Source organism: Delphinapterus leucas, chromosome 11 (genome assembly GCF_059928025.1).
Source record: "Delphinapterus leucas isolate spDelLeu-1000000601 "Yukka" chromosome 11, BTC_Dleu_Yukka2, whole genome shotgun sequence".
Classification (NCBI taxonomy): Eukaryota; Metazoa; Chordata; class Mammalia; order Artiodactyla; family Monodontidae; genus Delphinapterus; species Delphinapterus leucas.
The window spans coordinates 28,827,264-28,840,771 of record NC_143139.1 but is presented as its reverse complement, the minus strand read 5'-3'; the positions used below and the strand labels follow the sequence as shown (position 1 = coordinate 28,840,771).

Here is a 13,508-nt window from a genome sequence, read left to right as displayed (position 1 = left end):
TGTGGAACAGAATAAAGAAAAAAAAAAAGAAAAGAAATGAGGACAGCCTAACAGACTTCTGGGACAACGTTAAACAGAGCAACATTCACATTATAGGGGTCCAAGAAGGAGAAGAGAGAGAGAAAAGACCAGAGAAAATATTGAAGAGATTATAGTTGGAAACTTCCCTAACATGGGAAAGGAAATAGCCACCCAAGTCCAGGAAGTACAGTGAGTCCCAGGTAGGATAAACCCAAGAAGAAACATGCCAACACATAGTAATCAAATTGGCAAAAATTAAAGACAAAGAAAAATTACTGAAAGCAGCAAGGGAAAAATAACAAATAATATACAAGGGAACTCCCATAAGGTTAACAGCTGATTTCTCAGCAGAAACTCTACAAGCCAGAAGGGAGTGGCATGATATACTTAAAGTGATTAAAGGGAAGAACCTACAACCAAGATTATACAGCAAGGATCTGATTCAGATTCTATGGAGAAATCAAAACCTTTACAGACAAGCAAAAGCTAAGCAAATTCAGCACCACCAAACCAGCTCTACAACAAATGCTAAAGGAGCTTCTCTAAGTGGGAAACAGAAGAGAAGAAAAGGACCTACAAAAACAAACCCAAAACAATTAAGAAAAGAGTCATAGGAACATACATATCGATAATTACCTTAAACATGAATGGATTAAATGCTCCAACCAAAAGACTCAGGCTTGCTGAATGGATACAAAACCAAGACCCATCTATATGCTGTCTACAAGAGACCCACATCAGATCTAGGGACACATGCAGACAGAAAGTGAGGGGATAGAAAAAGATATTCCATGCAAATGGAAATCAAAAGAAAGCTGGAGTAGCAATACTCATATCAGATAAAATAGACTTTAAAATAAAGAATGTTACAAGAGGCAAGGAAGGACACTACATAATGATCAAGGGATCAATCCAAGAAGAAGATATAACAATTATAAATATATATGCACCCAACATGGGAGCACCTCAATAAATAAGGCAAGTGCTAAGAGCTATAAAAGAGGAAATTGACAGTAACACAATAATAGTGGGGGACTTTAACACCTCACTTACAACAATGGACAGACCATCCAAAATGAAAATAAATAAGGAAAAGAAGCTTTAAATGATAAAATGGACCAGAGAGATTTAATTGATATTTATAGGACATTCCATCCAAAACCAGCAGATTACACTTTCTTCTCAAGTGCACATGAAACATTCTCCAGGAAAGATCATGTCTTGGGTCACAAATCAAGCTTCAGTAAATTTATGAAAATTGAAATCATATCAAGCATCTTTTCTGACCACAACACTATGAGATTAGAAATGAATTACAGGGAAAAAAACGTAAAAAACACAAACACATGGAGGCTAAACAATACGTTACTAAATAACCAAGAGATCACTGAAGAAATCAGAGAAAAAATCAAAAAATACCTAGAGACAAATGACAATGAAAACACGATGATCCAAAACCTATGGGATGTGGCAAAAGCAGTTCTAAGAGGGAAGTTTATAGCTATGCAACCCTACCTCAAGAAACAAGAAAAATCTCAAGTAAACAACGTAAACTTACACCTAAAGGAACTAGCGGAAGAAGAAGAAACAAAACCCAAAGTTAGCAGAAGGAAAGAAATATAAAGATCAGAGCAGAAATAAATGAAATGGAAACAAAGAAAGCAATAGCAAAGATCAATAAAACTAAAAGTTTGTTCTTTGAGAAGATAAACAAAATTGATAAACCATTAGCCAGACTCATCAAGAAAAAGAGGGAGAGGACTTAAATCAATAAAATTAGAAATGAAAAAGGAGAAGTTACAACAGATACCACAGAAATACAAAGCATCCTAAGAGACTACTACAAGCAACTCTATGCCAATAAAATGGACAACCTGGAAGAAATGGACAAATTCTTAGAAAGATATAACCTTCCAAGACTGAATGAGGAAGAAATAGAAAATCTGAACAGACTGATTATTAGTATTGAAATTGAATCAGTAATTTAAAATGCTCCCAACACACAGAAGTCCAGGACCAAATGGCTTTAGCAGGGAATTTACCAAATATTTAAGGAAGAGTTAATACCCAATCTCCTCAAACTATTCCAAAAACTTTAAGAGGTAGGAATACTTCCTAACTCATTCTAGGAGCTCAGCATTAACCTGATCTTAAAACCAGACTAAAACATCACAAAAAAGAAAAAAGAAAACAATCCCATTTATAATCAAATAAAAATAAAATACTTGGGAGTACATTTAACCAAGGAAGTGAAAGATATATACTCTGAAAACTATAAAACATTGATGAAGGAAATTGAAGATAATACAAAGAAATAAAAGGATATCCTCTATTCAAGTATTGGAAGAATTAATATTGTTAAAATGGCCATACTCCCCAAAGCAATCTACAGATTTAATGCAATCCTAAAACATACCCATGACATTTCTCACAGAACTAGAACAAATAATCCTAAAATTTATATGGAACCACAAAAGACACCAAATAGCCAAAACAATCTTGAGAGAAAATAACAAAGCTAGAGGTATCACACTCTCTGAGTTCAGACTACTACAAAACTACAGCAATCAAAACAGTATTGTACTGCCATAAAAACAGACACATAGATCAATGGAACAGAATAGAGAGCCCAGAAATAAACCCATGAACGTATAATCAGTTAATCTATGACAAAGGAGGGAAGAATATACAAGAGAATATACAAGACAGCCTCTTCAAAAAGTGGTGCTGCGAAAACTAGTCAGCTACATGTAAAAGAATGAAATTAGAACATTTTTCTCATACTATGTACAAAATTAAATTCTAAATGAATTGAAGACCTAAAGGTAATACCTGAAGCCATATAACTTCTAGAAGAAAACAGAAAATATGGTCTTTGACAGTGGTCTTAGCAGTATTTGTTTGGATCTACCTCTTCAGGCAAGGGAAACAAAAGCAAAAATAAACAAATAAGACCTAATCAAACTTAAAACTTTTTCACAGAGAAGAAAACCATCAACAAAACTAAAAGGAAACCTACTGAATGAGAGAAGATATTTGTAAACAATATGTTTGTTAAGTGGTTAATATTCAAAATATATAAAGAACTCATACAACTTAATATCAAAAACAAATCAACCTGATTAAAAATGTGCAGAGGACCTGAATACTCACTTTTCCAAAGAAGACATGCAAATGACCAACAGGCACATGAAAAGATGCACAACAACTCTAATCATCAGGCAAATTACAAATCATAACCACTATTAGATATCACTTCACACCTCTCAGAATGGCTACCATCAAAAAGGCAAGAAATAACAAGTGTTGGTAAAGATGTGGAGAAAAGGGAACTCTCATGCACATTTGGTGAGAGTGTAAATTAGTACAGCCACTACGGAAAACAGCATGGGAGTTTCTCAAAAAAAATTAAATGTAGAACTATCATATGATTCAGCAATTCCACTCCTGGGTATTTAATTGAAGAAAACAAAAACACAAATTTGAAAGGTCTATGCACTGCTATGTTCATAGCAGCATTATTTACAATTGCCAAGATATGGAAGCAATCTAAGTGTCTACCAACAGAAGAACAGATAAAGAAGATGTGAGATACATATACATATATATGTGCATACAAATATATGTATATGAATGTATAATATATATGCACACACACACACACACACACACCCCCACACACACACATACACACAATGAAATTTTGCCATTTGTGACAACATGGATGGACCTGAAGGGTACTATGCTTGGTGTAATGAGTCAAACAGAATAAGACAAATACCATATGTTTTCAATTATCTGTGGAATGAACAAGTATAACAAAATGGAAACAGACTCACAGATACAGAAAAAGAACAAACCAGTTGTTACTAGAGGGGAGATGGTGGGGACAGGGGTAAAACAGGTGAAGGCAGTTAAGAGGTGCAAACTACTAGGTATAAAATAAATAAGTTACAAGGATTTAATATACGGCACAGGGAATATAATCAATATTTTGTAATAACTTTGTATGGAGTATAACCTATAAAATATTGAATTACTATGTTGTACACCTGCAACTAACCTAATATTTTAAGTCAACTCTACATCAATTTAAAAAATTTTACTGTGCTTTGGGGCACATAAAAAATATATGGTTTTGGGCTTCCCTGGTGGCACAGTGGTTGAGAGTCTGCCTGCCGATGCAGGGGACACGGGTTCGTGCCCCAGTCTGGGAAGATCCCACATGCCGTGGAGCAGCTGGGCCCATGAGCCATGGCTGCTGAGCCTGTGCGTTCTGAGCCTGTGCTCCGCAACGGGAGAGGCCACAACAGTGAGAGGCCCATGTACCAAAAAAAAAAAAAAAATATATATATATATATATATAATATATATATATATATGCTATCTCTTTTACTGACTAGAAACAATAATAGCAAATTTCTCAGCATTTAAAATGTGTCAGGCACTGTGCTTAAGCTCTATATATACTATCTCATTTAATGCTCACCACAACTCCTTAAAGTACAATTGTTCCTATTTTTCAAATGGGGAAATTGAGACTCAGAGAAATTAAGGACCAGAGTCAAGGTTGAAACCCAAGTTTGTCTGGCTCCTTACTCTGTAGTTTGATTTGACTATGTGTGTATACTATCTCTCTTTAATTAAAGACATGGTTGCTTAACATTTATCTCTGTACAGTAAGAAGGCAGAGTAGACAAAAGAAATGGACAGAAGTTCTTAAAAATTTAATTATCTGTATGACCTTCTATGCTATTTCACCCACATATGAAGAAAGTATGTGCTCTCAGCCAAAAGCAGGCACATAAAACAGACACATAAATGACTTATTCTTATTCTTTGTTTTAATAGAATTATCTAGTAGAGAGGAGAAAAGGCAACAGAATTCAAATATTTGTCTATTGGCATATGTCCAGAAAACAGAATTCATATGAAGAACTAAAGTAAGAATATCTTTCCATACAACTTATTTTTTTAGTGTTTTGCTGTTTCTGGATTGTTTTTCTCTCTTTTACCCCTATCTGAAAAGGAGATTGGAAGCTTTGTTGTTAAATACATTGCATGATGAGGCCTCTGTCTTAGTGGATCAGAGTTTTAAAGATTTGAGGATGGCTGAATTAGTTTGTGATAAAGATAAGAAGCAGCAGAATTAGGGAAATACACAACACACTGAATGTCAAGACCCAGAAATTAGTACAGTTTTCTGGATTCACTGTTTTACTTCTCAAGCTGCATTGTGAGCCCACCCGTAAAAATTTCATTCTTTGGGAGACGGTCTCAGTATAGTCTTCTGTATTTCCACCAGATGGCAGTACTACCTCTGCTATATATTTGGTGATGGTGAATATTCATTAGCTGGATGGAACAGTGACAGAGTGGTTACAGCAGGGTGGATTTGGTACTAAAACCCAACAGAAGACAGTGCAACAATATTATAATGACAAATGTAGATCTTGAACGTAATCTAAATCGAAGTTACAAACAGAATAATAAAATTGCCTTACTTTATATTGAATTAAGAGGGTATCAAAAACTCTTGAATATGGCTAATTCTGGAGGATGACATCAACAGGCTTCAGTGAGACTTTTAAATTGGCAAAATCTTTGTGTCCCACAAAACTGTATGGAGATTATATTTCAGACCAGAAAAAGAAATAGGGATATGGCATTTCTTCTGAGGAGCTAAAATGTATAAATCACTTTGTCTTATGCCATGGGGGAGTTGTAGGTCACTTTTCTCTAATTATACTTGTCTCTCATTCAACTATGGCAAATTGGCTTAGAGGAATTAGACACTAAGATAGACTCTGAGGTGTAAAATATTTATTAGGGATTAACACTTGTGAAAGATAAGGAGACAAAGTATAATTAGGCAGAATATGAAGTTCTGAACTGTGATTCAGGCCTGGCAAAGCCTTGGTGAATCTGTCCAGGAGCTCTGGAAAAAGAATTGCTTATCAGTGTCCCATGTTAGATTCAACTGAATAAATTTTATATCCACTTGTCAGTCAGTCATGTATGTGAACTGCACCAGAATGGTTGAAGAAGACCCTGAAGGAGCTGTGAGGTGGAGATTGTGTGAGTACCTCAAAGGAGCCTTGATATAGGCTGAATGTTTATATCCTCCAAAATTCATATGTTGAAGCTCTAATCCCCCCACTGTGATGGCATTTGGAGGTGGGGCTTTGGGGAGGTAATTAGGTGTAGACGGCATCATGAGGTTGGGGATCTCACAATGAGATTAGTGACTTGATAAAAGAAAGAGATAAGCCACCTCTCTCTCTTACTGTGCCACGTGAGAATACAGCAAGAAGGTTGCCATCTGCAAATGGCTCTCAGCAGACACTGAATCTACCAGCACCTTTATCTTGGGCTTCCCAGGCTCCAGAATTGTAAGAAATAAATATTTGTTAAGCTACCCAGTCTACGGTAATATATTATAACTGACCAGACCAAGCTGACTAAGACAGGCCTTTTCCTATTATGTCAGATAAACTCAGTTTTGGAATGTCAGATAAAGTTGCGAAAGGTACTCACTCCATGTTATTCTGAATTAGTCCTTGTTCAATGTAAGTTTCCTAAAGACTAGTTCTGCCCTATGATCTTAATGAAGTTTCTCTTTCATAAAATTACATAGTTGAAAAAGTAACAAAAACTTACCCAGGCCAACCTACTCATCTTACATATGTGAGAAATGAAGACTAGGTGAGTACTGAAAATTACACAAGTAAGTTAGTAACAGAGCTAGAATTCAGAACTCATTCCAGTGCTTAATCCAGTACTCATTCTAATTTGGCAGTCTGGCAGTACGTATTGCCAAGTATCTCCTATAATCAGCAACATCAATAAGACAATATCAGTAAGATACATTTATAGAATAATGTTAATGTTATCAAACACATGAATTTCTTATTATTTTTGTTAATAGTAATTTGACCTCCATCTTTCTCTCACCTAATTTCCCTCACTCACTATGCATACTCTCTTTTTCCATTGCCATAGACTGAATGTTTGTGTCTCCTCAAAATTCACACATTAAATCCTAACCCTCAATTTTATGGTATTTGGATGTGGGGCCTTTGGGAGGTGATTGTCATATGGGTGTAGCCCTCATGAGTGCCCTTATAAAAGAGACCCTAGGGAGCTCCCTGCCTCTTCCACCACATGAGGACAGAGTGAGAAGATGGCCATCTATGAATATGAAGCAGTCCCTCACTGGACACTGAATCTGCTGGCCCCTTGATCAGGGGCTTCCCAGCCTCCAGAACTGTGAGAAATAGATGTTTATTGTTTAAGCTAACCAGTCTATGGTGTTTTGGTATGACAGATCTAATGGACTAAAACATCTACAATTGTCCATTCTCTCAGCAGTTGATGATTCAATCTGGAAATCCACCCTACCCCCATTTTCTAGCTGTTGATATTTTTCTATCAAGGGCAAGTTCAATTGCTGTCTCTATTCTATTTTGTTGAATTTTTCTTCACTTTTTGAGGAATGAAGTATCAGCTGATGCAAATGTCTTCCTGATTGGAAGCAAACTGAAAGTAGATTTAATGGAACTCTGCATGTGTACCATTAGCATCTGAGGAAAATGAGAGAAAAATGGGAGTAAGAGAAAATAGGAAGGTGGATAGCTAAGGAAAATTTGAGTTGTGCCTCAAGCTTATCCTGACGATAGGAATCAATTCTTACATAAAATAGTAGGTTATTATGTTATACATTGTTATATTATGTTATACATAATAATACCTATATTATTACACTTTAATCATTGTAACCACCAGGTGATATAGGTCACTATTGTCCCATGTAACAGATGGGAGAACTGAGGCTAGGACAGATTAAATAGTTTAAGCAAGGTCAAACAGAACATTTTTTCCTTCCTTCCTTCCTTCCTTCTTTCCTTCCTTCTTTTTCCTTTCCTTCTATTTATTTATTTTATCTTTTAACACATATTCATTGCCTATTATATGTCAAACACTCCAGTGTATGTATGACCTGCATTGAACTGTGATGTGTGAGAGAGAAATAAACTTTTATTTCTTAAGCTACAGAGATTTGGTTGTGGTTGTTTTGTTTTGTCTTGTTTTTATAAGTTTACCCTGACCAGTACAAAAGTATTGGTCAGAGTCTGTCCTTGTGACTTAATATATATAAAAAATAATATATAAGAATTAGTTTTCTTCTAATATGAAAAACACATTTGAAATTGTATGATTATGGTGATGAGAATGTGTGACAGTTTACTATATGGTGATGGGAATGTGTGACAATTCATTGCAGTACTCACGCACTAGTTCTGCACATTTCCTATATGTTTACATATATTATTAGGTTAGTTTATTTCTTGATTTTAATTTGATATGTTTATTTTATATGTACTACATACAGTGCTTTGTTGTCATTTGCAATCATTTTTCTTTTTCTATTTGTACTTTATTGGTTTAGTCTGGGGGTCTCTTAGTCTGGTAGCCTATTTGATCTCTCCTAAAATGTTTCTTTAATCGTTCTAATTTTTTAGAATTCTTACAGGTTAACCATTTTTATCCTTCTTACAACTTTTAAACTTTAAGTAAATGTTCCATAATTCATTCAATTTATGCTTGAATGTGTAAACACTCTGAAGCTCAAATTTTTGTAAGTTCTTTAATGTAGTATATTAAGTTGAAAATCAGTGATGCATGGTTAACATTATATGCTTAGGACATTCAAAAATTGATTTAAAAATATTAAGCCAATGCATTTTCAGAAATATATTCAATTTATTTTTAACCTGAGAATGTCAACATTTATAAATTTTATGACTGTGTTTCACATTATCATAGGTTAGTTTTTTAATTGGTATGAGTGACCATTTGAAAACTCACTGAGCTGTCCTGAGAAAATATAAAGTTTTGATATTTTAGGTAATTCTTATTACATTTTTAAAAAAGTAAAAACACTGGAAACTATACTTAATACTACTTACTTTCCATTCTTAATAAGGCAGAAGAATAAAGGACTTATTGATTTGTTGGAAGAATAATTGTCAGAGGAGAAAAATTTGAGAGTGAACTTCACTGACCCAATTCATTAATTCAGTCGTTGAATAAACCTGTATTGAGGCCTAGCTCTGTAATAGGCACTGGCAATACAAAGATCGATAACACGTGAGTCCAGGCCTCAAGTCACTGGAAGAAGTCAGTGGGAGGAAGATATGCAAACAAGCAATTACAATTCAATAATGTCTCTAATAGAGCAAGTATAAAGTGCCTTGTACAAAAAATAAACATTTGATCCATCTTGGGAAAAACAAGGATGCTCCATAGATTATGGGTTGATCATGGGAGGACTAACAGGACTTTTACTGAGAGATAAGGGCAGCCAGTACTGGTAAGGTAGTATGAACCCAAGTCAGAGGCATGCCCCACCCACTAACACCCTTGAAGTAGTCAGACACCAGCAGGCCTTGAAACCAGCCATGCTGGAGGACTACCTAACCTGCCCACCAACATGCCTGCAGCAATAGCATGCCACTGGGACACAGAGCTAGCTACAGTGGGACCCTGTGATGCCAAAGACTGCACCCAGCAAATGCACAAGGCAGGGACTCACAGCCAGCCCTACTGGGGGCCAGCTCTGCCTACTAACACACCTGCAGTAGTCAGTCATGTCATAAGAAATGTGCATGCAGCCCATACAGGGGAGACAACAGGAGCATATAGCTCTGGTGGTCAGGAGGGAGTATGCTGCTGGACCCCATAGGATATTTCTTACATAAGGCCACTTCTCCAAGATCAGGAGATGATTAAGGCCCTACTTAACATAAACAAACAGAATTAAGCAAAATGAGAACACAGAGAAATACGTTCCAAATGAAGGAGAAAGACAAAAACCTCAGGAAAATAATTAACTACCCAATAAAAAGTTCAAGATAATAATCAAAAAGATGCTCAACTAACTTGATTGAAGAAAGGATGAATACTTAATAAAGAGCTTAACAAAGAGTTAAAAAATATTAAGAATAATGAAGCAAAGCTGAAGAATATAATAACTGAAATAAAAAATACAAAAGAAGAAATCAAAAGTAGATTAGATGATACATAGAAATGATACATAGTAAACTGGAAGACAGCATAGTATAAATCACACAAGCTGAACAGAATAAAAGAAAAAGGAATTTTTTAAAATGAGGATAGTTTAAGGGACTTCTGGAAGAGCATCAAGCATACTAACATTCACATTATAGAGGTCCCAGAAAGAGAACAGAGAGAGAAAGTGGCAGAGAAATAATTTGAAGAAACAATAGCAGAAAATTTCCCTAACCTGGAGAAGGAAACAAACCTGCAGGTCTAGGAAGCACAGAGAGTGCCCAGAAAGATGAATTGAAACAGGTCCACACCAAGACACATTATAGTTAAAATGTCAAAAATTAGACATAAAGAGAGAATCTTAAAAGCAGCAAGACAAAAGCAAGTAGTTCTGTATAAGGAAACTTTCATCAGACTATTAGCTGACTTTTCAGCAGAAATTTTGCAGGTCTGAAGGGAGTGGCATGGTATATTTAAAGTGCTGAAAGGAGGGCTTCCCTGGTAGCGCAGTGGTTGAGAGTCCGCCTGCCGATGCAGGGGACATGGGTTCGTGCCCCGGTCCGGGAAGATCCCACATGCCACGGAGCGGCTGGACCCGTGAGCCATAGCCGCTGGGCCTGTGCGTCTGGAGCCTGTGCTCCGCAACGGGAAAGGCCACAACAGTGAGAGGCCCGTGTACCGCAAAAAATAAAATAAAATAAAGTGCTGAAAGGAAAAAAACTACAACCAGAAATCTTCTTCCCAAAAAGGTTAACTATAATTCAGAATTGAAGGAGAGATGAAGTGTTTCACAGACAAACAAAAGTCTAAAGAATTCGTCATCACTAAACCAGCCTTACAAGAAATGTTGAAGGGACTTCTCTAAGTGGAAAAGAAAAGACCAAAACTAGAAATAAGAAAATTACAAAAGAAAATATTTTGGATAAAGGCAAACATATAGTAAAGGTAATGGATCAACCACTTATAAAGTTAGTAGGAAGGTTAAAAGGCAAAAGTAGTAAAATCATCATATATCTAAAATAAGTAGTTAAAAGATACATGAAATAAAAAGATGTAAAATATGATGTGCTGGGCTGCACCCTGCAGGCCTACAAGGCCTGTACAAACCCAACTTTAAGATGAAGAAAGAGCTCAGAGTCAGCAACAGCGAAATCAATGGCTTAATGGATGGGGGGGAACTTACACATTTAAAGCAAAGTCCTGGAGCGACTCCCCACCATGTGCTGTGGACAGTGAGGCAGGACATGGTGGCAGTCTATACTCCTGAGGGGAATTGACATCAGGTTGGCTCCTTGGTTACCAGGGAAACTAGCAGAGTGGCACACCACTCACTGCCCCTTTGATAAGGAGTGGGGGCAAGTATGTAGGAAGGTCAGTCGTGTGAGTAGGATATAGGTGAAACAGGCACTGGTTGAGCAGGGGATGTACAGAAAGTAAGAAAACAGCCACCATCTTGAGTGGCCTGACCATACATGATGGTGAACACATAAAATGTGTGAGGGTGAGTAAAAATGTACGGCTTTTAAAATGCCTTCTAAATTAAGAGATTATCAACCTAAAATAAATGCCTTCATACATAAGTTGTTCTATATGAACTTCATGGTAACCACAAACCAAAAACCCATAATAGATACACAAAAATTAAAGAGAAAGAAATCTAAATATCACACTAGAGATAGCCTTCAAGTCACAAGGTAAGAGAAAAAGAGATGAAGAAAGGAACAGAGAAGAACTACAAAACAACCCCAAAACAATTAATAAAAAGGCTAAGTCCATGTCTATCAATAATTACCTTAAATGTAAATGGACTAAATGCTCAAATCAAAAGATATAGGGTGGAGGATGATAGGATGTGAAAGGAACTCAACCTGATGTTGGATTTGAAAATGGAAGAGAGGGTCTTTGAGAAAAAGAATGCCAGCAGTCTCCAGAAGCTGTAAAAGGCAAGGAAACAAATTCTTCCCTACAGCTTCTAGAAGGAAATGAAGCCTTGTCAACATCTTGATTTTAGGCTAATTAAACCTGTGTTGGACATCTGACATACAGAACTATAAGGTGGAGAGTTTTCCTATTACACTTATTTAGCTGGGACACCATTGCAGAAAGTTTACTGGAAACCTCCATATACAGTTCTGTCATGGGCTCTGGAGCTAAATTCCTCAGGCTCAGACCCTGATCCTCACTTGGTTTTGTGATTTTGTGACTGAGAAAGATGAAGATCAGTCAAAATAGTGGAGTAGAAAGACCCTGAGCTCAATTCCTCTCAAAAGCACACCAAAACCACAACTATTTGCAGAATGACCATCAATGAAAAAGACCAGAACCTATCAGGAAATATCTTCTACAACTTCAGACATAAAGAAGGAACCAAAACAAGATGGGTAGGAGGAGTGGTTTTGTGATATAATCAAGTCCCATACCACTGGGTGAGTGACCCACAAAATGGAGAATAATTATATTGCAGACATTCTCCCATAGGAGTGAGAGTTCTGAGCATCCCTTCAAGCTCCCCAGCTGGAGTGGGGGTGTCCTGCAATTGGAAAATGAGCCCTGAGAGCATTTGGCTTTGAAAGTTAGTGGGGATTAATTTCAAGAGTCCATAGGACTGAGAGAAATAGACTTCATTCTTAAAGGGCACACACATAATCTTACACTCTCCAGGACCCAGGCCAAAAGTAGTAATTTAATAGAAGACTGAGCCAGACTTACCTGCTAGTTTTAGGGAGTCTCTTGGATAGGCAGTGTGTGGCTGCATCTCAGCCTGGGGACATAGACTGTGGCAGCAACCATTCTTGAGAACTTCTTCTACTGCACGGACACTGGTGCTGGTGGGTGCCATTGTGGAACCCTCCCTCTAGCTCAAGGGCTAAGACCTGGCCCCACCTAAAAGCCTGTAGGCCACAGTGCTGGGATGCCTCAAGCCAAGAAACTAAATGCGGGGGGTGGGGGCGCATAGGACCACCCACTAGAAGGAAGGTTGCCTAAATACTTCCTGAGACCACAGTCACCTCTGCACATGCCCCTAGACACAACACTACATACCAGAAGGCCAGGACCAGCTCTACCTACCAGTGGACAGGCACTGGCCCTGCCTTCCAGGAAGCCTTCTCTAGCCTCTGGACCAACCTTACCCACCTTACCCACCAGGAGACAGAAATCAGATGGAAGAGAACCACAATTCTGCAGTCCATGGACCCAGACTGCCCACAACAGGCCAGACCCTGCCTTGGGACTAGTTGAGCCCCAGCCCTGCCCACTTTCAGACTGAAACAAGCTTTGGGACACCCTGAACCCTATACCCAACTGTGTCAGGAACCAGCCATCTCCCACCGGTGATCAGACTGTAACTCTGGGATCCCTCCAGAACCTGGCTCTGCCTACTAATAGTCCAGCACTAGCCCCAAGATATGGCTTTT

At 37.4% G+C, this 13,508-nt stretch overlaps 1 protein-coding gene across 1 annotated transcript in view; it reads right to left on the bottom strand.

Moving 5' to 3' along the window:
* The window catches only part of LOC149747980 (uncharacterized), a 141,482-nt gene extending 128,551 nt beyond the window's left edge, over positions 1–12,931 (bottom strand). Inside the window, exon 1 of the mRNA XM_089921571.1 lies at positions 12,802–12,931. Coding sequence (XP_089777697.1) covers positions 12,802–12,931 — 130 coding nt within the window. The remainder of the gene's footprint in view (positions 1–12,801) is intronic.
* Between the last annotated feature and the right edge of the window lie 577 nt (positions 12,932–13,508).